Source organism: Centrocercus urophasianus, unplaced genomic scaffold (genome assembly GCF_019232065.1).
Source record: "Centrocercus urophasianus isolate 14NV4802_14NV808 unplaced genomic scaffold, USGS_Curo_1.0 seq_11, whole genome shotgun sequence".
Lineage (NCBI taxonomy): Eukaryota > Metazoa > Chordata > Aves > Galliformes > Phasianidae > Centrocercus > Centrocercus urophasianus.
In genome coordinates, this window is record NW_024884253.1 from 39,511,462 (window position 1) to 39,538,400 (window position 26,939).

At 39.7% G+C, this 26,939-nt stretch overlaps 1 protein-coding gene across 1 annotated transcript in view; it reads right to left on the minus strand.

Moving 5' to 3' along the window:
• The window catches only part of LOC122172044 (chloride transport protein 6-like), a 73,978-nt gene that overhangs the window by 15,455 nt on the left and 31,584 nt on the right, over positions 1-26,939 (minus strand). The window contains exons 12-13 of the mRNA XM_042840055.1: positions 17,748-17,914; positions 1,997-2,176 (exon numbers count right to left, since the gene is read on the minus strand). Coding sequence (XP_042695989.1) covers positions 1,997-2,176; positions 17,748-17,914 — 347 coding nt within the window. The remainder of the gene's footprint in view (positions 1-1,996; positions 2,177-17,747; positions 17,915-26,939) is intronic.

Consider the following 26,939-nt stretch of genomic DNA (forward strand, 5'->3'; position numbering starts at 1 on the left):
CCCAGACCTCATCACAGCAGTTCTCAGGCAGCTGGACACATGGTGAGTGAGAAGGGTGCTGACAGAGCGTGCCAGATTGCAGTGCTTGCTCTCAGACAGCCATTCACTATGGGTTTCACTGGTGCGGGTAATAAACGTTGGACTGGACAAAAAAAAAACCCTCACATTTGCTGCTACTTTGTCAACTATTTAAAATGCTATCTTGATTCTCTTCAAAACAGTCTGACAGCAGCTCATTCATGCTGAGAGTGCCAGGGGAAAAACTATTTTGTTCACCCCCTCTCTCTGAATCCATTCTGTTAGAATGCAGTTGTGGGGATGAAGCAAACTACAAGCTTACCAAAATTGTCAGGTAGCATCAGATTGCCTCTAAAAGTGCCTCTTTTTGGCATGTGCTCATGGTCATCCTTTTGACCCCTCTTTTTTGTTTGCTTCAACAGCTTTGTTCTGCATTAAGAAGCACAACAGCATTTGTGTAAACTCAGCGTACCCCCAGCAGCCTGAGACTCTCACTACCGGGTAATTTGCTGAATTAATGAGGAAATTATTATAAGATTATCAGTTCAATTTAGAAGAGACTTTGGCTTGGTCTGTTGTTAATGTGTTTTATTGGTGAGTCCAGCTGAGAACTAAACAAGTGTGCTACTAGATGGCATATAATATTTTCAGATTGCTGCACACTGCAGACTATCAATCCGAAATTGAAGTTTTAGCACCTTAGCACATTTATTGTTAGCATTTATGACAGCATCACCATGAAGGAACAAGAGTATATACTACACACAAGTATATGGTACTGCAATTATTGATGTTACTTCTTCAGGCCACTGCAACCCAAACAGTCTGTACTGTACAACTTTCTCTTTTCAAGCCAGTATTTCTCTGAGAGATTCATGCAAAGTTCCCAGGCTTCATTAAATATTCACCCACTTTCTATCTTTATGCTCCAAAATTTCTGCTGACCATGGAGCTATGTGCGAGATAGGCTCATGTGGTCCAGCTGTCAATAGTTCATCCTTGAAAAGTTGCTATAAAACAGGCAAGGAGGCAAGTCCCAATCAAATTTCCACTCATGATACGTGGATAACATTTTTCCCCATCCAGATCAATAGAAGAAAATACATTTATCTAAGTAGTTACCAACTTCTTCCCAATTAAGGGTGAAAAACGTTCTCTACAAGGGAACATGTTAGAATACTATGAATATTTAGCACAGAAGACACCATGTATTCATATTAAGGTTATTGGAAGTATCATTCATAGGGCTTTGCTATGTGAACTCCTATTAGGAAGCAGTTGTACATGCATCCTCTCCTTTCCTCTAGGATACTCAAGGTGGGAATTTAGTCACTGCCTCTCCCACTCCTGACCGACCGCTCAAAGAACAGTCTTAAGACTCCTTTGTGAAAGAATAGAATCATTCTTGCATATAATGTACAGTATCAGCAATACTTCATTTATCAAGATATTTTATATGACTTTTGAGAGTCCCCAGTGTAAGAAGAATTCCTTTAGTCTAATTCTTGTTTACGCAGCATGAAATTTTTAGTGACTTTGTTGCTTATCTTGTCTGTGATATGATTTACATTAATCCATTTCCTTTAAAAGCATACAGTAAAGAAAATGAAAAAGGTCAACAGAAGAACAGGCCAACTTTGAACTGACATAGGACATTTCATGAGTCACTAGATTCAAATCCCTTAAAATTACTGTTTCTTTGAAACTTTAATGTTCTGAAGTACAATTTTCCCTTTTTCTACAATTCTTATAAGATCATTTTATTGATACTTTTCAATAAATCCTTCATGAAATAGATAGCCATGCACCTCAAGCTTTTCAAAGTCCTTTCTTATAAAAGACACCTGCTGTTCATGCTAAAGAAAGTAGAAACAAGTTTCATATTCATCCCATATGGTCTTCACAAGCAGATGTTTAAGAAAAAAGAAATTAAAATAGACATAAACATCGCATAACATCAATTTGATAGCATTTTTACCTCTTAATGGTTCCTTGAAACACCTGTGCCTGATCTGACTTGGTCCTGCCAACCACAGGGAATCCACCATGGCTTGTGCTTGCAAGAAGCCAAGCCAAGGAGGCAATGTTTTCCTTCAGGTGAAGGACTCTCACGTGAGGCTCCATGACATCCCTGGCAGAGAACAATTCTAGGTTCAGCCTGAAAGGCACAAAGCAGACAGACAAAGGATCATGTAGTAAGTAAACAGGAAATGAAGCATGCTGTACCATGTTAGCATTTGATGAGTTTATAAACTGTTAGTAAATTACTTCAAGATCGAAGTGAATTTGCTTTATTTGCAAGTTAAAAAATATAATTACCCAATAAAATCCCTTATCAAGCATTGCCTTTCTTTGTGTGAGAAATGTGATAAATTCAACCATATGCACGACATGGTCATCTTAGAGTACTGTAAGAGTTACTTATGAATTTGCATGGCTTCTCTTATTAAATACATATATATATATCTTTAATCTGAACTGAAATCTTCTGGAATTCTGGTTGATTCCAAATAGTTTAATATTCATCATTTTGGAGAAATTCAGCCTTGCACTCATTGTTGTAATATTTGTTATTGCATCAGTAGCATTTAGGAAGACAACCCCTTCAAAATTTTCTCACATGTTGTATTCATTTTTTTCCAATATTTTGTAACACTTTTCAGATTCTAGGCAAAGTTTCAGGAAATGTGAACATACATTAATTGAAAAACTTGTATACCCCTGCTTCTGACACCAGGATTAGGTGAAAAACAAACACGCTTTCTGCAAAATTCAGCCATAATTTCTGCAGAATTAAAGTAAACCAGATTCTGACAACTGAAGTCAGTGAAGTTCTCTAGTTTTAAACTTGTTTCATACTTTCTGTTTTTCAAAAATACATTAATTATTCTGATTATCTTGACACATCATAAGCCAGAATCTCCTGTTCAGACACAAGCTGACACAAACCACAGACAGAGACAACTGGAACATAAATTTGCCCACATCCTGTTTTACCAATGTACCTTTCATCCCTGTGGTAAGAGCAACTATTTCCATATGTTGTTAATTATTGTCCTTCCCCCTGAGAGACTCAGGGTGATTTTTTCAAGGCAGTTACTCTCATGTTTTGTGATGTGACCACCTGCCTAAGAGCAACTGACCTGAGAAGACAGTACAATTCATACATGGCATCAACATGCACAGCTGTTAAACAAGTTTCTTCTTCTAAACTGAGATGGATTTAAATGAATCTGAAAAAGAACAGTCTTGTGTGGATTGAATCACATCAAACCTGCACTATTATATGAAACAGACTACAGGCAGTGAAGATTTGGAGCATCATCTTATTACAGTCAAAGATCCAGAATACATCTCATGGAGAAATGAACCTCTTTGAACATTTTCTTTCTGAGATAAAACGAGTAGTGGTTTATCAGTATTTAGTACGAGTCGGTCAAAACAACACTGAAAAATCCAAATGATTTTTGTTTTTATTTCTTGATTTCAGAGTACTACCAGTTGATGCGCTACAAGTAATGGAACTAAGTGGGAACCAAAGATGCTGCTCAAGATGAGCTATTGTCAGAAGTCTGCAGTTGTGGCTGTTTGTTGGAAAATTGCATTTTCATAAATGAGTAACTACTATTTGTCCTCTTCCTCTTTTCCATCTCTAGAGGCCAAATACAAATCTGTATTTGCTTGTCCTAAGCTCTGTCTGTAAATGACATACATTGTATTGCTGTTAAAAATAGTGTACCTAGCACAGTGGATACAGTGTAAAAAAATGATTAATTGTAACTGTTTACTGAATTATGTGATGTGCAAAACCTGAATGATTTCTAAATAAGAACAATGTGAATACTGCTACATTACAATAGTTTCTGGAGTGTAAGAAAATTTTCCAATTTCACAACTTTACATTTTTGCTCTATTGCATGGAAAGCAAATGTTCCAAATTACTGCAGAAGCCTATGAAACATCCGTAGGTTTTCTCAAATCAGCCATTTGTACAAAAGTAAGGCATAACTTTTTACACAGTTTTGTCATCTTGGCTTTTTCTGGTATTATGAAGTTCTGTATCATCTACACCATTATCGTAGGGCAGCTTTTTCAGAGTAAGACAACACACTAAGGATTGGTACTGATTTAGTGCTCATTGGCAGTGACATTTCTTTCAATTACTCTTCCATTTATTACTGTAAAGAATAATCTTGCTCTGAGAGGAAAGCAAGCAAAACAGTTATCTCATGGAAGATATGAGGCCAAAGCATCTTTGAAGAAAAGAAGGCACTGGGTGTCTTACTACTGGCTGCTGTCACTACTCAGAAGTCCCTGTTCATTTACTGTCAGAAAACCAAACCTGTTCTTCACTGGTAGATCTGAACGTGGCTAAGTAGTCATTCTTCTCATGCCAAGAGTTACAGATCTCCAGCCATCCCCACCATGGGAGTCTCCATTCGCCATTCAACCTACTATAGGCTCTGAAGTTCCTCCTGTGCAGCTAGGGTTCAAGCTGATGTTAAATGAGTACTCGACACACTTCTGCCAGGAACAGCCTTTACAACAACAGCTGGAATCCAAAGCCAGCAGAGGAAGCTTGCAGAAGAGCCAGAAGGAGAACACTGACAGTGAGAAGGCTGAAAACCATTTCAGGCACCTACAGGCGCATAGCCCCACCAACAGCCATGCTAACAGCTCACAGCCCTTTGGGCAGTAGCGCTCCCCGCAGGTAGGTCATATTGCAAAACCTATATATATGTCCAAATGCTTCCCAAGGACACTTTGCTTAGCTGACGTATGCCACTGCTGTTGCACACCTCTACATGTGCAACAAAGCCCTTGGTTTCAGAATGTAACGTCGAGCAAGGACGTTTCATTTATCATTTTGAAAATTCCATCATATGTGGAGTAGCAGGAGGTACTTACATTTGGATTTTATCATGTTGATCTTTCTCACATGTTTAGACTTACCTCAAGGAGAGACACAATGCTGCAGTCACTCTACTAAAATAGATCCAGTGTAAATTTTCCTTTTATAGGACACGTGAGAACTTTTTCTCCAAAAATGTAATTCACTACAATAGTGTAATATGTTATAGTATTAAGACTATTTCACTGAGGTTATGATATCTGAGTTTCAGGTTCCTTTTAAGAGCACATCCATGACTGGGGATATAACATGGAACAAAGAAAATGTGCTTTACAACATAAATAGGACGGTCATTTGGTAAGAAGCCAATATCCCTGAGTGGTAAACTGTCTTAAAGTGATTCATGGAAATGTAGTTTAGTCCCTGTTGCTATTAAATCCAGTGGAAGTTTTCCCACTGAAATAAATTGTTAAGGATCTTACCATAACAGATCTAATCATAACATGGAGGTTTCCTTAGACAACACGCAACGCAAGGGAACCTTTCCTCATAAAGAGTTTACTCTGTATTTAATGCAAGTTTCAAGTGATTAAAAGAACTTAAAGGGTGGTGGGAGGGAAAGAAGCATAATCCTAACTCAAACATACTTTAGGGACCAAGGTGCATGAGAACACAGGCAGTGTGCTCGCTTGGATTTATTCATGAACTTGCCCTCATCTTTTTTAACCGTCTCTCCATTTCTGCACTGAGAGTGTTTACCCACTGACTTGCCACAGGCCATCACGCTCAGAGCAGCCCAAAATTTTATTTGGGCTTCTTGTAAACCATTGTTTTATTGCCCTGACTGGCCACAGTAACTTGTATAAATAGTTCTCAGGATCTTGTTTTGGGGTTTGCTTAATGTTTACGGTGCTTTTTGAGATCAGGCTGAGTGAGAACCCTGAACAATTGAGCAGACAGGTTGACTAAAAGGAACAGACAGGTTAGCTAAAAGGAACATTATCAGGCTGGAGATCATTACAGTGACTTACCTTGTTATAAATGCATTACCAAGTTTTAGAATTAGAATTAGATTCAGTTCCAGTTTCCACTAGCATGCATTTTCTGTGACTATGGCTTTCTTTTTTCAAAATGCACTTCACTTGGCCAGAAAAAAAAAAAAGCAGATTTTTTTCATGATTTTCATTTTAGTACAAAACATATCCCATGGTTATGAAGACCTGCTGCTAAATTATGAATAGAGATTATTAGTGTTAGCTTTCTTTTTCTCTAACATCTTTTTAAAAACCCTATTATGAATAAACTCAAAACGTGGCTGAAAGTTGCTTACATTTAATTTTTTTTACTTTTGGGGTTTTTATTTTGTTTTAAGTAATAAAAAGACATGCAAGTAATAGACCCACCAATGTTCTTTTCAATAAGCCATTTGGCTTAAAAAACAAAAACAAAAAACCCCACAATCTTACCTTAAATTTGTATGTCAATATTGATCTCACTATACAGTAGAATTGTATATATACACACACAATGCTTATCATATGCAGATGACTGAATTGAGTAGATTTGCAAGTGAATTAGTGAATTTTGTGAAAAAATTATTCTTTCAGTATGCTCCAGAATAGTCACTGAGATCAATAGATGGAAACAAAAAAGCTCTGTGAAACCTAATTACACTGGAAAAAGATGTCACAGAATTTTTAAGTTGATTTGCTATATTCAGTGCTAACCCCTGAAATATTTAAACTGGTATAAAAGGAAATTAAATGAAGTAAAGCATGGTGTAAAAAGATGCAAGTGCATTCATGCTAGCAGTGTACTTTCATCTAATTAGATCTATCTACAATCAGTTTTCAGTGCAACTTCGCTCAGCAGACAAGGCCTACAGCTTCTTGCTGTCTTATTTTAGTTGAACACTAAATGGAGGGAGGAATTCTTCTGTTAAACCAGGAGCCAGAAGTTTGGCAGAGTTCAGTCTCTGTTCAGTGTATCTACAAATATTTATACTGACTGTAAGATGACAAGCTTCCCAGCATCTCCTGGTCCTGGCTCCCTCCATATTCTTAAATGAGGGGACATTCAGCTATTCAGTCCAATGGCCTTTTGATAGCATAGCACTTACTGTGAAATGTGTTGTTTGGGTTAACTGAACGTCTCTGTCACTTATTTCCCAGAGAGGATTGGAAAGTTATATATGTTTAGCAACTACTGTATGCTAAAGACAAATGGATTTCTCATAATCTGCTGGGAAAATGTCTCTACTACTTGAAAAATTGCAGAACAAAAAAAAAAAAAAAAAAAAGAAAGAAAGAAAAAGAAAAAGAAAAAGAAAAGAAACAGATAAGGAAGATTTTGTGTTTCGTAAAAGAAATGGAGGGGGTATCACAGGATGTTTGTAGGTTTTCTGCTAAGACCTTGTTTCTGTGTTTTTCCCTTATGAAGTTTTTCCTACCAGCACTGTCAGTATAAAATGCCACCATGTTAGAAAAATAGCTCCTACCAGAGTTGTTTATAGGAGAGCATTTAGTTTTAAAAAAATGCATTCTGTTGTGCACCAGACCTTGGGATAAGCAGATAAAGCTGTGTGTAAGTGTGGTCACTTGCTGGAGCTACTCAAAGAGCATCTTAAAAATTAATGCCCCAAGCACACCATGTTTTGAGTTGTAGGTAAAAACACAAAAGACATAGCTCTTGGCTCAGCTCTCACAGTGCAGGTCCAAAAACAAATTGAGATTGTAACTAGCTGCCTGATTTAGTAAAGAGCCATGTCTGACATGGGTCACTGCACCGAGGCTATTGAAGGGCAGCATCCAATGGGCCTGAGCTATTATTTTCTTCCTATAGAAGAACCTTTGCTAGAAATGTGGGAGATCCAAAATCAGCTCATCCACGGGGATCTGAACCCTCACCTCAAGATCTCAAAGATGGGTGCATGCTACAGTAACCAGGCTCTCAGGGAAATGATAGTAAATGCCCTTAAACCAAGGACATTTGGCAGCGCTATCAGTAAAGCAAGCCTCATACAGGAAATGTGTAGATGGCTCTAAAGAGACTATATATCTCTGAATGGTTGCATTGTGAACTACAAGTCACCACTGGTCATCATATATAAATGTTTCTTAAAAATTCTGTTAGTACAGCCCCCCTCCTTCTTTTGTGTGTAGTCATCCTGATTGCTGCAGCAGGTTCTTCACCAAGTGGGAGAAGCAAACAACATATAGTCATTTACTAGTGTACATTTTTTCCAGAATTCATATTCCCTGTATCCTTGGAATTCTCTCCTCAGTCCTCCTCAGGATCGTGGCCCTGCATTCCAAGCATCTATGTTGTACAGCAAGGAGCAACTCTGGGACACTGCATAAACTTCATCAGCACAAAATGTCAGGCACAGCAACGCACCTAAGAGCCTTCCCCTTTCCAAAGAGACCTGTAAGATGCCTCTACATCTAGCTATGCAGTATTTTCTCTTCTAGTAGGTAAACACCTACCAGAGAAAAAAGCCAAAATTTTCCTAAAAACTGAATGAGTAATAAATTAAATACCTGTATACAAAATACGTACCTCACAGACATCCACATTTACACATTATCCCTTGTATCCGTAGTCCTTGTGCACATACAGATGTGTATAGGTGAACACAAAGAGAAAAACCTAAACAGGGTTAGGGTAGGCTGTCTTGATGTCTTATGCGTTAATGCTGGTGGACATACTACTTATTATTAGTGTATTCAGAATGGAATGACTCAGTTATCTTTGCATTTTCCAAGTTATTATCTTAGCCTGTAAGAATCTTTTTTTGTAAGAAAGAAATCTTAAGATTGTGTGGACTCTGCCTGCCCTGGCATTATATCCAATCAGAAGCAAAGTCATTTCTCAAAATGACACAAATACAAGCAATTTAAATTCAAGTAAATGTTTTGTACAAACTTCCATAGGAATAAAGTGAGAAAAACAATTACACTGTGTGCTAAAATAAACGTCTCATGATCTTGCCTATAACTGAACAAACTGGAAAATTGATGATCTCTGGATAGATCACTGCAAAGCAACTTCCAAGGGAAATTCGCAAAATACTAAGTTGGCTCTTGCACTTCAAATGCAATGACATGATGAGTTTCTTGCAGATGTATGCCAAAAAAACTAATACAAACTGGAAAGAAGAGAGGAAAGCTCCTGTGAGACCATTTACATAAAAGCTTCATTCAGGGCCTCCACCCTCATGTACTGTACCAGCCACCTTAGCCTTTCCACTCTGCCTGTTCCAAGAAAACACTGACTAGTATGTTAGAAATGTTGGCTTAAAAATGTTTGGGAATGGACAGTGACAGCAGTGTATGTTTTAATAACCAGATAGATTATCAGATGATCTTTTGTCAAAATTATGTACAGAGATTTAGGTCTAATAGACCACAAACTGAGTAAACTAAAGCGATACAGATGGAAAAGTATATGAAAAAAGAGATTTCTGATTGCTCAGTACCTCTGAGAATCAGTCACTTTCTAATGGATAAAAGTAGTTATTAAAAAATAACATTGGTATCTGGAGATACAGATTATACCCTATTCTCGGTCCAGTAAATATAAGCTTGTGATGCTTATAACCAGGATTCTGAGCAAAGGCACTCCTCCTTCCACGTGTACTTGCATTGGGAAATGCATTCAAACCCTCAAACTGCAGCATTCCCATTTTTAAAATACCAGCCCATTTCTTATACCACAAGCATATCAGGAACCATAATAAAACACCGCTAGTCACTACCGACTTTCTCCAGCATTCGGTTCTTGTGTCAGTTCATGTTTAACATTTTATCAATGATCTGAATGCAGGAGTCGAATGCATCCTTACCAAGTTTGTTGACAATACTAAACTGGAAGGTGCTATCGGAAAGATGAGAGGCCTTGCAGAGGGATCTAGGTACACTGGATGCGTATGACACCATTTGTGTCAACCCTAGAACATCCAGGAAGGTGGTGAGCATCACAGTCAGCTTTCTTCCAGGATTAACTAAAGAAGCAGAGAAACTCAGTGATCAGAGTCACTTTTCAAGACGCAAACTAGTGTCTGTTTCGTGATACAGCTAATGGGAGAAGCACTCCATAGGATCTCTGTTAAAAGAAGCAGTCAGAGAAGGCCATATAGAAGGAAATGGCCTTGAGTTGCAGCAGGGGACGTTCAGGTTGCATATTAGGAAAACCTTCTCCAAAAGAGTGGTTGGACACTGGAACAGGCTGCCCAGGGAGGTGGTAGAGTCACCATTTCTGGAGGCATTCAAGAAACATGGGGATGTGATAATTAGTGACATGGTTTAGTGGGGAAATTCTGGCGGTACATGGGCAGTTGGACTAGATGATCTTAGACATCTTTTCCAACCTTAAAGCTTCCATGATTCTATTTTGTGCTTTTTCCTTGTTGTAAATACATAGCTCTTTCTGTCATGACAACCACTACGAGAAGTTCCTAACACATTTTTATGAGGATGTAGCAACACTCACAAGAACAGAAAAGGTGGCATAGACATCAACAGCAAAGAGAATTCATTTCAGCTTAAAGTGAACTCAGAAGCAGTCTCCAGCACTACAATAAAGGCAATGTGTTTACATGTAACTCAAGAACACCAAATACAACTCCAGTATAGATGAACATCTGTATTTCAGTAACCAGCAAGGATTCCCTGGGGACTTCAGTGAGCTTTCAGTCAGAACCATCACTTCTTGAATGAATTCAAAGAGTTGTTCAATGACATCTTCATGAGATTGGCTGCTCTGCCAGCACAGCTGGATTTTCGGTAAGGTTGGCTAGCTTTAAGTGGAAACTGTCAGCATCTGCCAACAGTGGCCAGACACCAGCACAGACTCAAGCAATTAGTGGAATACCCATCCAGTGGCTGGGGATGATGTGTGTACGTGTGCATGCTCCACCTGTGTGTAACCACATCTGAAAGCTGTGGTGGTATCTATACAGTCAGCAGCAGCTTGTCCTCCCAGGTGAGTCATTGGGGAGCCTCCTTCTAGCCATGTCAGCAGAAGCCATGTTGTTTCCCACAGCTGAAAGTCGCTACATGCATTTTTTGCATACAGTCCTATAGAAGCAGGAGTAGCTCACTCACTGCCAGACAGCTAGCTCGGAAACACAGGTTATTAGTTCCAGATGCTGCTTCAGTGCACTTCCTCCAGTGGAAAGTGTGCAGTAGTAACTTCTTTTGGTTTCACAGGACTCCCCAGAAATGGAAAACACATCAAAAGTCCATGTGGATTTGTCATCCCTCCCTCAACATCAAGCAGTCTGTAGTGCCAACTGAGACATCTGTGGAAAGACTTCTTCATAATCCAAAGGGACCTGTGTCACATTTGCTAATGGTGCTTTGACATATGAGGCCTGCCTCCCAGTGGGCCTTACAGCAAGAACCATAACCTCGTTATTAAGCTGCCCATTGAGACAGCACGCCCAATGCTTGCAGCAGGCTTGCCAACCCCATGGTGGTCTCATTCACTTTTGACCCTGCTTTTGATAGGTGAAAGAAGTACCTTGAGTCAGAAACCACAGGAGAACAATCGCTTAAAGATTCACCATTTGTGATCTGTCTCTTTGTGCTTCTATTTCTTCTCCCAGCACTTTGCCCAACTGCACCAATATCACTCTTTCAAAAAACTTAGAAGTTTGTTTCCCTTAAAAATCTCACAACAGAGTACAATATTCACTTGCAAATTCAAAACATTTTCTTCCTAGCACACAGTGATTGTGATCAGTATGCAATCTGAGTATAACATACCATTTACACAGTGAATGCTGCAGGAGGGGTGGAAATCCAGCATAAATTGTTCATTAAAAAAAATGCAGGAGAAGCTGAGCCTGCACATTTTAGACATATCAAAAAATATAGTTTCTCAGAGCCTGAAAACATCCCAGTGTAAAACACTTTGGGCTTGTGAAAAGGTAATCATGCAAATACACAGACCCTGTGTAAACACTAAGTTATTTACAAGTTCCTCCAAGGATTTCAGTCAGACAATTTGTTGGCTCATCTTCACCATACTTGCCATTATTTTCCTGTATTCATGCCTGCATTGTGTATACTGGGTTCTGAGGACTGCAGTGACGACCAACACTCTTCAAAGTACAGGAGGTCAGCAGGGAGCTATTAGCCAGCCCATAGCCCTTTGTGTCAAAGGAGGGTGCCACTGGCCAGGCCATCACAAGCCTTGCTCTCAGCCAGCTCCATGCTTATTCCTCGTCTGCTCCATGTGACACTGGTGGCACAGCATTAGCTGCAGCTCTCATCTGGAGATTTTGGGAAAAAGAATGGCTAAGGGTCGGAAAGGTTTATTTTAGTTTGGAAGAAGAGTTGTATCTGCTGGTATTTATTGTAATATGGGAAGAGTGATTTGTTTTGTTTGTTCAGATTCCACTCTAAAAATAAACAGTAAGGCAATCAAAATCTTGGGCATCTTTGTATAGTTTTACCAATGTAAATAAAGTCACTTTGATTCATGTGGTACCTTTAGATAGTGGATTCATTAAACAACCAACATTAGAGGAGGTTGAAAATCATCTTCCAGAGTTCACAAGGCTTTTCCTTTAAGAACTAACAATACTTTACTAACACAACAGATTCTGAAAGCCACATGAGGTATGTAAGCATTTTCTCTAACTGAGAAAATTGGGGAAAAAATTGTTTTGACCAAAGCAATACAATGAAATCGGTCAGATCTGACAACAGAACTGCAAGTTCCACTTGGTCTCCTGCTTCTGACCATATAGCCTTCCTTTCTGCCTCATCTGAATATTTGTATTGATACTATTATCCTGTTTGCATGTGACGTTTTTCTAAGAGACATTATGCAGATTTGGACACTGAGATCACTTCATGTTAAATTTTAAATTTGGGATGAAATTTGATATTAAAAAAATTTGAGAAAACAGTGCCTCTTGTCTTTGAAGCTTGAAACTGAAAGGCCCTTTACATCATTTTTGTAGATCATTCACTGTCATTAAGTGTTTTTTCCCCAAAATTCTATGAAGGGAATAATCTGAAATCTACAAGCTAAAGAGCATCATTCATCACCACCTGTCAGAGAGCAAGAAGTACATCAGTAATGTAAGTATCCAGGTTAACATACACCTGCAACTCTGCCCAGCTGATAGTTCACCTCTCATTCACATTAAGACAATCTTCTTCAAATAGGTCCATGCACATCAAATCCATGTGCACTTTTTGTTTAGGAACAGTTCTGGGTAATTTAGAGCCAAAAACAGTCTGAAGACCAGTGTACAAGGAAGCAAGGAAATACCAGCTTCTTTCCAGAATACCAAGACTGTGAAGGTAGAAAGGCTGGATATTCCCACAGAGAACTGGTGCAGGGCAGGAGGGCACACTAAGTCCTGTCAGCCATCTCACATGAGCACTACCGAGCCCATGCTAAAAACAAGGCAAGGTAGTGCAGCTACTCTTTATAAAGTATCAAGTTACATCTGGCCCTGCCACAGAATTTCATGGTTTTGTACAGTTGCTTTCCAGGTAATGGAATCATGCTAAACTCAACGCTCATAAGAAAAGAATAGGCCAAAAAAAAAAAAAAAAAAAAAGGATGGAAAACGGTCCTTTGCTATGCTTGCTTATGCCTGACAGAGAACCAACTTAAAGTCCACATGTAATTTTAATAAATTTTATCCACATCTCAACATCTTCCCTCTATCATTTCTCCAGCAGCCAGACTTCTCCCCAAACAGAGCATGGCATTGTTACAGCAGCTCCCTTTTTCCTTTGTGCAGCCAGAACAAGATCCAGCTCCTACCACAAACACTCTACAAAAGGGAGACTGGATGCCTTCTGATCAGAAAACATTGCCAAGTCCACCCTTAATGATCACTTTGAGGATGAAAGTGCCAAGTGGCTGTGGGACACGCTGGCTTTTCAAGGGGGTGAGATGGGGTGCACCACATGCAACCTAGTGAAAAGTCTCTGAATGAACATTTGTGTCAGCAAGATGAGTGAGGAAATTTTAATATACCAGTTACTAGACTAGGCTCAAACCAAAAGCACACCCCTGAAGTCTGGTGATTTTCAAAATCCAAAGCCTCATCTGAAGAGTTTGCTAATTACACTGATTTCTGTAACAGGCCAAACCAGGACATTGGATTCCAAATAACCCTCCAACTTGGGTTGGCTCAGATTCTGGATCCAATGTCTGCGGTGTGGAAGAAGAGAAAACCAGAAGGGATAAAGGGAAAAAATCACCCTTGCTCCATGGATCTCTAATACAGGGCCACCTCTGATACACTTTAAAAAAATACATAATGAGACCACTATAATATATATTCCAGCCAAAATTCTTGGCTCCCAAAATCAGCTTTATATGGTATGCAATATAGAAACACCCAGGAGACGCTATAAGAACTTTGACAAGGCTAATATTAAGCTAGAACAAAACAGAACTACTGGCACCAGCTCCACTCAGCTCTTAAGTAAACTTGTCCCATTAAAAAGTAGCCTCTAAGATATTTTCTCTCTGAAGTGTATAGTAGCTTATAAAAAGCAGGAAGAGTTGCCAAGATGTAGATGTGTTCAAGTACTCCTTACCCTCATTAAAGAACATTCCCTGGCAGCCAGCAGCTCGGAGCATTCCAGTGAGCCAGATTTTATAAGAGGGGTGTTTACGGTGGTGTAAGACGTAAGCTGGAAATCATGGTGCACCGTAGCAGCCGTGTACTAAATAGCTGTCTTTGGGGCCTTATCAGTCAGGGCACAGGATACGACTTGCAGGATGGTCAAGCAAGTTCAGATATAAATGAGTATTAAGAAAACAAATGACAAGGCTTTCTGCTCTGTAGGAAGAAAGATATCGAGAGATTCCAGTGCCCGCAGAGGAGTTAGGTAGTGGAAAACCACAGAGGACTTGGTTCTCAATTCCTCTGGTTTCATATGCAACACGGAGATGTCTTCAAAGCAAGCAATTACGTAATTTAGCTTCTTAATGTTCCCCCTTATTTCCACAGGAGTTAGGAGTTAAATTATTTTGTGGGTCTGGATTTTACTTGTCTCGATCATTTAAAGGCTACTTTCCCTTTTCATTTCAGCGTCCAACAAATCTTCTGCCTGGGGGCGTTGTTCACTGGAAGAGGAATCAACTAATTATCTAAAACAGAAGGTCTTTTCATCCGTAACACCTCTGAAGAAATAGGAATGAGAAGATCTGCATTTCTCTCTTACAGTATGAGTGCTAAGTACATATAAATATGTCTTGTTCTCTAGAGTTGCTCATTTTTCCTCCTTGCTACCACCTAGTCACTGTTTTTCCAAAGGCTTTTCAGTTTCACTTGAAGAAGGATCCCCATTTTTGTGGCTCTAAAGCAAGCTGATAGTTATCCAAACCATTCCGGCTGCATACGGAAATACAATTTATCACCTGTTGATAAATACATGCTGTCAGTAGCTACACAGCTGACCTCATTCCTTGTCATGTTTGGGGAAATCCAGAAGTGCATGATTTGTATATTTTGTGATTTCAGACAATAGTATCATTGAAGAAAGAAGATGCTGAACCCGCCCCATATGCACCTGTGCTTTGCCAGAGACAGGATAAGTTTGTCGCAAATGTCAGCTAAGCTGCCCCATCAAGAATAAGGAAACAGCCTGTGCAAAATGACAGCTGGGTACAGACACGTGAAGAGTCCCAGAGTGGAATACTCCCACACAGACGTCTGAATACTCCCAGAGTGGAACTTAAAAACAGCAAAGAATCAGATAGTCGGAACAGTCCCTCTTTGATAAAAGACTGGAGAAGCAGATAGGTAGGCTCCCACAGCATCTTGTTAGCTGCAGACCAGTAAGATAGAAAGCAAATGAGATAACTTAGTCTGCATGAAAAATGCTTGAAAAGGAAAGTCCCAGCCTGGCACCTTTCTGTAGAATTTTGAGTAAAGTTTCAGAGATGCTCATAAGTGAACAAGAAGCAGAGATGTGGGAACGTGAACACACAGGTTTTTTTGTGTTTTGTTGTTGTTGTTATTGTTGTTTCTGTCTGATATGAATCTTGTTTTTGTTTTTCTTTTTTATGGCTAGGTAAAGTAACAGGATTTAGAATGCTTACAAAGACTACATGTGAGGCATCAAATGTTTAAATTATCACATAACTTTAAGAGGTGGATCATCAGTCCAGAGTTGCCTCAAGTCAATGTTCAGGATTTTGGGATGTCTAACTAAAAAAAATCAAGGAATTAAACCACATCTTGGAGGTCTAAGGTGACTGAATGGTGAAGTTTCATCTCCTTGGGGAAATAGTAAGGTGACAAAGCATTCAAGAAATGCAGTGGAGACAGCAAGCAATGGGCCAGTGCCATAGCTTATTCAAACTGAGAAGATTTAGAGCAAAACTTGGCAGCCTAAAAGGTTCTATAAAATTTTACCAAGCCGTAATACTGTGTATTTTGCTTTAGAGTATTAGTGTATTCCGTGACCAGAAATTTTCTTTAATATTCCTCAGGAAGAAGGGAGAGGAGTGGAAGGAATATTTGATTATTTTTATATGGATGAATATGTAGACAGCTTGATAGATTTGTCCTTCAAGTGAATAGGACCTTATTCTGAACCAGGAAAAAGGCTACAATTCTTTCCATGGACCAATCATCCAACCGAAGCACTACAGGAAACTTTATGACTTCTTCCCCTCTGTTTTATCTGCCATGTTACATACAGAAGTCATCTATTATATCACAGATTGTTTTTATTTCCTCCTATCACATTGCTGGCTTTCTTTACCTCCTGTCAAATACAGTTGGATTGTACCCAGCATTCAATGTGCCTGCTAAAAACATTCAGATTTGGCTACATTTAGAAAAAAGTTATAAAGTGTGGACAGAACAAGTCACTAATATTTTTTATCTTCTAAAGAGTCATTTGAATACGTGACATTTTCCAGTAGAGTTTAATACTGAGAAAAAATGACAGCTGAAGTGCCCTACAAATAGGTTTGGTCATGGATGTATACTACCAAAATATCCCTTAAGTAAAACAAAAACTCTTTATGTGATAAATAAATAAAATCATTTTTCCTTCCATTTTCCACTATGATACTTATTTCATTCATAGAGGATATCTTACAGAATTGGCTTTTCTGCATTCTTTTATAGAATATAATAATATAGTTCTCATTACTTACAGACAAATGTGGACCCAGCATCTACGTTTAAGAGAGAAAATGATTCCTATTACTGATTATAAATGGTTCAATTACTGGCTGTAAATGCTCACCAACAGACTGAAGTTTCAGATACTGACTCACACACTGAAAAACACACAGAAATTGGTGGGTTTCTCCCACCTAATTTATGAAACACTTTTTTTCCAGGCTATTCCTTCAGTCCTCAGTCAGTGGAGGTGCTACCAGAAGACAGTTCCCCTGACCTGTCTTAAATTGCTATCCTCAGATGGCAGAATTCTCTGCCTGAAAATGTGCCAAACACACAGGAAGCCTTGTCCAGTCATCCAGATGTTAGATAAGGCAAAATTTACCATAAAGGTCTGTGGTAGTTCCTCCACTCTGTGGCTTCTGCTCCAGAAGAAACAGTCAGAGCTGTCTGTGTAAACCTCAACTAGATTCCCCACTGGACCAATCACACTAATAAATAGAATCTAACTAGACAGTTCATGCATTATAGAGCACTTAGTGCCCTCAAGACTCTGGTGAAAGTGGTAATTTAGGTGCTATCAAAAACTCTAAGAGAAAAGGATTCTCTACTGTTCTGTTCACACAGCACAGCACTCCATGGGGTCCTTTTTCAGGACCAGAACCTCCTTTTGCTGCTTTGTCCCTCCAAGCTCCACCACTTGTAGGACACATGCAGAACACAACAGAAAAAATTCAGCAACAAAAGAGACCTCACCGTTCTTTCCTGTGATGAACAAAAGGTTCCACATCCAAGTAGGGAATGCATTTCAGCCTCAGGAGGGAGCTGTACAGGGATGTGTTAAAAATGTCACCAACCATCTTGGCCGTCATGACAGCCAGCATTATCAGCAGCAAGGACTGGACATCATTTGTGATCTCTACCTAAGGAGAAAAAAAAACATTTTTTTCATACAACTGGTGACATCGGCAATGATTGCAGAGGACTGCCTACTTTTTTCACAGGGGAGTAGGAAGTAATTCAGATACCCTGCAGCTGCTATAAGTGGAAGGGCACTTTCCCTCCTTTCCAGAGATGGGAAATCTATCAACACTTCCACCAAAAGGCCTTGGCTGATACAGTGACAGCTCCCCCCTCCCATTCCCATCATCTTGAAGCACTGTGCTGACATTGAAATTCATGTCTGAGTCCCATATTTCAGGTGGCTTGTGACAATTCTGCAGTTATCAGAGAAGGGTAAGTAGAGATGGAGTAGTTAGATTGTTTTAAATAGTTTGGCAGTGTGACTAATATTAAAAAATGCAAATAAATCCAAGTATTTTTCTTTCTTGCTGAGCTCAGGAGATATAAAATCATTTTCCCATACTGCTGCTTCCTGACAGAACAAGCTCTTTGTACTAACATCATCTCGAAGAATGCCAGAAAAGAGAACAAGGAGCTCTTGGCAGAAGTCCAGCTCAGGAGATCAAGAAGCAGGAACACTGCACAGTTACCATGCTCAGCAGCATCTGGCAGTACAAGGCTGGTGCAGACATCCTTTTCCCTGCGATCATGAGTCGATCAATATGGCACTGCAACACCCATTTTAGGGAAACAGAGTGCATGTGCAGATTATGGGGTAAAGTATCTAAGATAATATGTCTTACCTAAGAATATCTGCACTTTCGCTCTGCATAGTTAGGGTACGGTCAGATGGGTGGCAACATGTTTAGCATGTTTTAATATCTTATCCCCCCATTCAGCCATTTGGTTTTGATTCCACTGTTGGACACAACACCATATTGTTAACTCACTGCAATGCAAAGATTAACTAGGTTTTCTCATCCTGCAGACTTCATGAAGCACACCAATACAACTGCCTTTGAACAAAGGGTTCAGAATGAATCATTGTATACAAAGTACAGAGTAACGTGAATGGACTTCAGTCTGTTTACAGCTTGTTTAGCTTGGAGAAGAGAAGGCTCCAGGAAGACCTCGTTGTTGTCTTCCAGTACCTGAAGGGAGCTTATAAACAGGAGGTGGAGCGGCTGTTTAAAAGGGTGGATGGTGCTAGGACAAGAGGGAATGGTTTTAAACTAAGACAGGGGAGGTTTAGGTTAGATATTAGGAGGAAGTTTTTCACTCAGAGGGTGGTGATGCACTGGAACAGGTTGCCCAAGGAGGCTGTGGATGCCCCATCCCTGGAGGCATTCAAGGCCAGGCTGGATGTGGCTCTGGGCAGCCTGGTCTGGTGGTTGGTGACCCTGCACATAGCAGGGGGTTGAAACTAGGTGATCATTGTGGTCCTTTTCAACCTGGGCCGTTCTATGATTCTATGGATTCACAACCAAGTCAAACATTTTTCTTGGTCAAAATTACTGCGCAGAAATATTCTCTTTATGCTACTTTATTAAGGGTTTTATTAAAAATTTCTCTCTCCTTCCCATTATTTCCCCTTTTCTATTTTAATATAAGAAGATTATTCATTGGCAGTTATCCCAGAATTAAATATGCAAACTTTCCTCCTAACATTAAACTTTTCTCCAAGTCAAACAAAGTGAATTGCAGTATGTTGTCATTTACTAGTCCTCATTAGGTAAAAACTGTTAAGTACTCCAAGCATCCACATTCAAAGAATGCCAGTAAACATATTTCTGCCTGATAAGCTGTAGTACATTTATCCAGGCTTTATATTTTCACCCTTGTGTCTTCATTCTGGGTTCAGAATGATAACATCAGGGATGATTTAGAGTATATGCCAATGAGGGGCTCATAAGGCACGTTCAGTCATGCACGACAGGGTCATGTAACTGTCCTTTCTGCTTGGACATAGCTGAGGATTTTTAATAACACCACAGCATTCTTTGAATGTCTCTTTAAACCTAGCATTTGGCTGTTTTATTTTAAAACACCAGGAACATGTCAGTTGAAAGGAAAACAGCAACTGTGGGATTTTAAGAATTGCTTCATCATATCTGCCACAATTCATTCACACAGATGGAGACTCTTTATTGTGGATTCCTTTTTAGGTTATTTTTAAAGAATCTTGCTATGGGGAACTCTTCTAGAATAAAGTAAGCATTAAAAATTAATATTAAAAACACTCCAAAAAGCTATAAAAGAACTCTAAAACTCTAACTTCAAAAACTCTCTAAACTCATACTCTGAAAGCTCTCTCAAGTGATTATTTTAACCTATACTAAAAAAAAAATTCCTCCAGAATATGGTGAGATAGTATTCATTAAGTTGTGTGGACACATTACTACCATTCAAAAAATCAGTAGAAACCCTCTGGGGTTCTGAACAAGAACTGAACAAAACCTGAATGCAGACTAGAGAACTGAAGCCATGTGTTCTTCCAGGCACAGGAAGCTAGGCATCCAGCAACTGAGACATCTGCCAGAAAGGACAAAAGAAGCTGCTGCCATGGAGTTCAGCCCAAGCAAAAGGCCCAAGAAGGCTGATTATGGGATGTAGCAAGCAGACATTACTGCTTGCTTTGTCCAGAGCACCAGAGCATGTCTGATGCCACGAGAGCCTTGGGGTGCTGAGATGAGGAGAAGCACTGTTTGCTCATCCCAGAAGCTGCAATTGTGACCATCTCCAGAACAGTGAGAACTATAAAGCTGGCTTTCTAGGCTCCCATCCTTGCTCTTTATCCCATTTTATCCCTTCTTCCTACCCTCCCATCCTCTAGTGGGAACAGCCAAGCTGGCCTGGCCTGCGCTTTCTTCTTTTATTCTCTCAAATATTCAGCAGAATTTTACATCTGCTATTGAGAAACTCTGTGGCTGGTGCTGATTTTCCCCAGCATTGCAGCCCTCCTGCATGGGGATGGCTCTTCTCTACAGCACTGAGTATTTGCAATGCAAACACTCAGAGCAAGTGCCTCTAGGTTCAGCATCAGGCTTTGCTTCCTCCAAGAGTTAATGCTTGCCAAGCAGAAACGCCGTTTATCTTTGGCAGCCCGGCATGGCTGAGGTCATTAAAGAAAGACGTGTTAAAAGCATTTTGAGCAATATCTTCTATATGTAAGTAAATTGAAACTTTAGCCAAAACAGAACAACTAGAACAACTACAGTTGTCCTGAACTCTCACTATGGGTTGAAAACCCAGAGACAATTTTTGTGATACTGAATTGTCTTGGGAATATGATAATGGTAGAGCAAAATCTTAAAGCAGATGACTTAGAAATTATATAAATGATATATATTTGGAGCACAGCATAAAGAATATATACAATTATTTTAGAATGTCAAGAAAACTTTGCATGAAAATGCAATCCACTGTGAAACTTAAGATGAAGCTGTGTACACTAATTATAGATCAAGTTATCTGTGACACTAGCCTAGAGCAAAAGCTTTATTAAAGATCAACCTGATTCCACAACAAGAGAGCTAGAGAAAACCTTATGTCCTACCTTTTGGAGGTTTCAAGCTATAGAATAATGTTTATTAACTACAGAAACTTATCAAATATGAAAATAGATGCTAGAGATCAAATCAGAAATGCTGGGGAAGGGAACTGCAACAAAGAAAGTTTCACTTACAAAAGTGCAGTCACTCACATCGAGAAATTATGCATCTCAGCGGTGAAGGAGAAGGAGGAATTCAACAATACTTGTCAAAAGTAGCTAAAAGCTAAGCCCATTAGTGACAAAGATGATGACAATGAAGCAGTAAAGTTCTCCTTAGGGTATCTTGATGAAAATCAAGGAAGTGCAGATTAATCCAACAACTGTGATGGATTCAAGTCATCTTATACAAACACACAGACACCCACAAACCTACATGCACATATGTGCACTCTGTAACACTGTGTGAGCAGTCCCTGTGCAGAGAAGGGCCATCTGTTCCCTGCCATGAGAGACAAAGTGCAGAGCCTTGGGGCTCCTCTGCATGGGGAAGTCAGCACATGGTGAGCCCGGGTGTGAATTTACGGCACATTAACTACCCTGCACTAACTGCCCATTTGGGTACTCTTGGCACACATGAAGAGAAAAACATCCTTCGCCATCAAAAAGGAGCAAGCCTAGCTCACACAAAAGCACTCTCAGTAGGTTCTAGAAGTATCCACTTAGTGAATTGGTGCCAAGTAGCCAGCAGGCTGTAAATTCACACTGGTGCTCTCCGTAAGCCCATTCTGCCTGCAGACAGGTCCTGGTGAGCTCTCACCAAGCAAGCCCAGCCACAGCCCAGCACTGCTAGGAGCTCATCTGGTCCAGGGCTGGAAGACAATGCAGCCACTCCTTTAACACCCCTGTCTGCTCACACAACTTCCTAAAGAACCTACAGAAGGAACAACTTACACAGAGCACTGGAGGGAGAGAGAAAATAAAGGTGACGAAAGCAGAGGGAGGGGGAAAATTGGGGCAGCCACTAAACGCCTTCAACTCTTCAGCAAAGAAACGTGCTGTTTCATTTATTGATATTCGTTCCAAGCCTGCGTTTTAGGGGCTGCTCTTTAGGATGCAATTTACACTCAGTGCATATTGCCAGATTTTTTTTTATTTTTTTTTTCCTTTTGATCTTACGGGTCCAGCAGGCTGTGCCAAAAATTTCTTAGCCTAGGGCACCCATCTCTACAGAGCCAGCAGCATTAATAGATGCTGGAAACAGTCGGCACTGACACTTCATACATCAGCAGCCCAGTAAATTGCACCTATTTTTTTCAATATTCTCTCTATATACAAAATATTGAAATATGTCGTTTGCACACACATGCATGCAGACCACAATTAATTTATTAGCACAGTTATTCAAAGCTCTTTAAATGTCCTCTTTGTCACTGGAGGCACTTTTCAACAACCCCCACGGTCCCCAGTTTCTCAGGCCTCCACATCATTATAATCCGTTAGCCACCTTCATGTTAGCTCAGTTTTATTATATAACACATAATTATGCATTTCATTAACAGCATCACCAGGCACGGCACATCAAAGAGAGAACGGCAGCTGCCCAGGAAATTCAAAAAGATGCAGTTTACTTAAAGCTCACTGTTAAAAAATGCTGCCCCCCACTTTTCAATCAAATGATAGTTAACATACTTCAAATGTTTTATTCCAGCTCAGAAAACAGGGGCCAAACAGCCTTGTTAGAGGCAAGGCTGCTGATAAAGTGAATATTCCATGAACCCTTGGTATTTCCAATAACACAGAAGAAAAGATTGCTAGCCAGCAACACGGCGCAACCCAATTTTCTTTATCAGAAAATCACTTAGTAAAAGAGCTCTCTCACTATTTGCAGCTTGCAGTGACAAATGCAGAAGAGAAGACGTATCAAATTTTTTAAAAAGAAAACACATCCTCAAAATGATTTAAAATATGTTAAAATGGAAGAGCTGCCTGGCAAACTGAACAAATGAAAGACAAAACCTCCTTCTCATGATATAATGATCAGCATCTTGGGAAGAGGCTAACTCCAAAAGAAATATTTTGTCATTTTTCACAAGCTTACACACACATAGCTGAAAGGCCTAGAATTTGGAAAATATTCGGGAAAGAAAAGGTATAAGGCAATGTGTCTAAGAGTGACTTAAAAAAAAAAACACACGAGAGGTGGGAGAATGGAAAGAGACACAAATTCTCAATGCTGCCAACCAAACCCAGTAGTTCTGGAGTTAAAGTTGTAGCTGGCACTAAACAACAGCTCCAGGCACAGTTCCCAGGGCTACAAATGATCAGATTTTGTGGAAGATTAGACAGTTCCCCAGGAAGACACCTTTCATTTTCCTCAGATGCAGCCATAACTTCTCCAATTGATTCAATACACCAAGAAAAAATCACCCATGGTCAACAGAACATTCCCACAGGGTAGAGAGTTTGTAGTCTAATCATTTGTTTCTTGCTCAGGAGCAAGTGCCAACAAGGTTGTAAACATGGACTGACATGAAGAAGGGGAGCAGAACAATTCCCTGTTCACTGCAGCAGATGTTCAAGCAGCTTTCTTCAGAATAGAGATTTGTGGAAATAGCATCTCCTTGGACTGCAGTTATTTATACTCTCACAGCCATTTCATAAACAATGCAGTGTGGCATTTCAGTTTCTTCAATGTCTGGATAATGATCTGCTCACACTTAGTAACCTGTGTGTTGAACACTTGAGTCAGTTCACTTCCCACTTAATAACATTCCTAACAACACAAATAACTGCAGTGCCATTATTGTTCACTATTTTCACCTGGGATTATGCCAAAAGAGGCACCCTTCCTCAATATTGATCCAGCTGAATACTCCCTCCATTAACCTCTCCTTTTAAAAGTGAAGAATCTTCCTTTCCTGTGCACTTCACCTTTAAAGAAATTTTTTATATTCCTAGGACTACATCCATTAACTCAATTCACTTTAATGCATCACCTTATCACTCACCACCATCACTGCTGGAAATTTTTGAAGAAGTGGGATGCTGCAATAGAGTAAACATAAATCTCTTTAAAAGTCCTGCTAACCCCAAGAAGTTATGTATTCAAGTTCCTCACACTGCTGAAAATGATTATTTCTTGCAGCCTCAGGCAAACAAAGCTGTGCATCATGCTCTACAAAGGGTGACACACCCAGGGTAGGTTCACTGGAAGGAACTTCCTGCCAAATCCCCAGTGCCAGGAGGATTGCACAATTAGCGGGATTCTTCCTCGCATTCGTAACTCTATTAACTACTCCAGACCATTAAAATGAGAAGGCAGCCTCTAACACCCCAGAGCTTAATTACTGCCAAGGCAGAGCACAAAAAAATATCTTAGCAAGAGCGTGTACTTTTAAGCAAAATGGTTCCCATTAATCACACTTGTGCGTGGTCTCTTAATCCACTTTAATTCCTAATGTTCAGTGAGATCAAGTATCATCTTCCTCTGATGTGGATTTAAATAACTGCATGAGTTCCTCTGAAGCCGACCAGCGTTCTGTTGATGACTTCCTTGTTTATGGAGAGAACAACTTTCCCTAATTCCAAGACCAAGCATAACAGTGGGAGACTGCTAGAGAGAACTTAGAAATACCCAGAACAGCTAAGTAGTCCCTGGAAACGTATCAAAGTCCTCTGAGTCTCAGTCCTTGGGAACTAGGACAGAAGATGCTATGCAAAGCAGAAATGTTTGATTTCTTGTTTCAGTCCCTCAAGGCCTATAAATACACCTGTTTTGACAGGCTGTGGCAACGGATGCACTCATATAGGAAATATATGGGTGATTACAGCAACTTTTGCCAAGATCCCCTAGCAAGATATCTACTTGTGATTTCTTTGTAATCTGTCTCGCTATTCTGTGTGCATAGTAGACACAAATCCTGAAAGGAGCTTTCTGGTCTCTAAATCTGTGTCCCAAGAAGGCCTGTTGTGTCAAACAAACTCCTTATCTATAAACACAGCAACATTCTGTATGTTTCCTGTTGAACATGCCTAAACATTCAGCAAGCTTACATATAAAATCTATTCAAAAAAAGCACTGTACTCCATAATAATCCAGTTAAGAAACTGTGTAATGTTTTAACTCATAACATAGCAGAATTCTTTATTATTCATGTGCATTTTTGTAAAATAATAAAGAGAGCTGTAATGAATCTCTGACATATTTAAGTGATGCTAAAATCAACAACCACTGCCACAGCCCTGGCTCCCAAGGTCCAGGAGACGCAGGAGAAGGAGTTCCAGGACTACAAGCAGCTGCAAACCTGACGGCGGATTTATCATGGCTCTGTGCATCTTCCTCACCATTTGACAAACACTGCATGCCACAGGCTGTGAACTTCATCTCAGCTTTCACTGCACTAGGAGATTAGACTTTAAATATCAGAGCAGAACACTTAAAAAAGCCTATTGTCAAAGCCAGCATAGGAGGTCATTCGCTGAGCCTCTAGTTTCTTAGAGAAGTGCATTACAAAACCTGATGGCCTGAAACTATTCCCCATCCCTTCCTCTGTGAGAGAAGTTTCACTGATTTCGCTTTCTAGACAGACAACTGCCAAAAAATACACAGTGCTCTTCCTCTAGTTGGAGCAAACTCAACAGAAAGTAGTAGGACTTAATGTATGCAACACTTTGTTGTATATTACAGTAACTACGTAATCAAACAGTTGCAATTTTATTTTCATGTCAATTTGAATAAAACCAGGACCAGTACAAAGCTACTGTACATCTCCCCTTCTTTGTAAAAAGGTGACATCACTTACAATCACATTAGGAAATATCTTTAAACACACCGTTCAGACACACTGGGCTTCTGACAGATAGCTTAATCGGAGCCAACACTTACCCTACTACAAATAACTACAGACTTGGAGATTCTGACTGCACTTTTAACTCTTCATTAAAAAAAAAATAAAAAATCAGACAGTTTAGTAACAGAAAATTAGATCTTGTCAAAATAGCTTCTGTGAACCATCTCAGGTGTAATAAAAAATGTTAAGTGAGCTCTAAAGTATTTAAGTGAGACAGAGTGATGCACTGAATATTCTAGCACTGGGAAGAACCTGCCAAATGAGTTTCCAGACAATTAGGCATTTCCTCTGCCTGCTTTGAAGGAAAAACGATTTAAAAAATCTTGAATATTACATTTGTCCCCACTTTTCCAAAAGACTTTACTTACTAAATTTGGTATTAAGTAAGCCTACTGGAATGTACTGATCTATTTTAAAGCATTTAGAGGAGAGGAAAATTTGAATCTCACTGTAGAATGAGCACATACACCTTCTTGCCCTTTTGGGCACGTTAATCAGCAGGGCAAAAAAAATTCTTTCTTGTTCAGAGCACAAGTATGTACTTTTTCTAAAGCTAGGGTCACAATCTTGTTTCATCTAACACCAATATCAGCCAACAGAGGCTGACATGACCTGCTTCCCAGAGCCTCCGTTACTCTTACATAGGCATGGCCCTCCCCACAGGCAGCCATGTGCTCCATTTTCCTTCCAGAGCACCAGACTCTAATTGCCTCAGGAGCCCAATGTCCCTTTCACGCCCCTGTGTCTTGAGCAAGTCAGAGG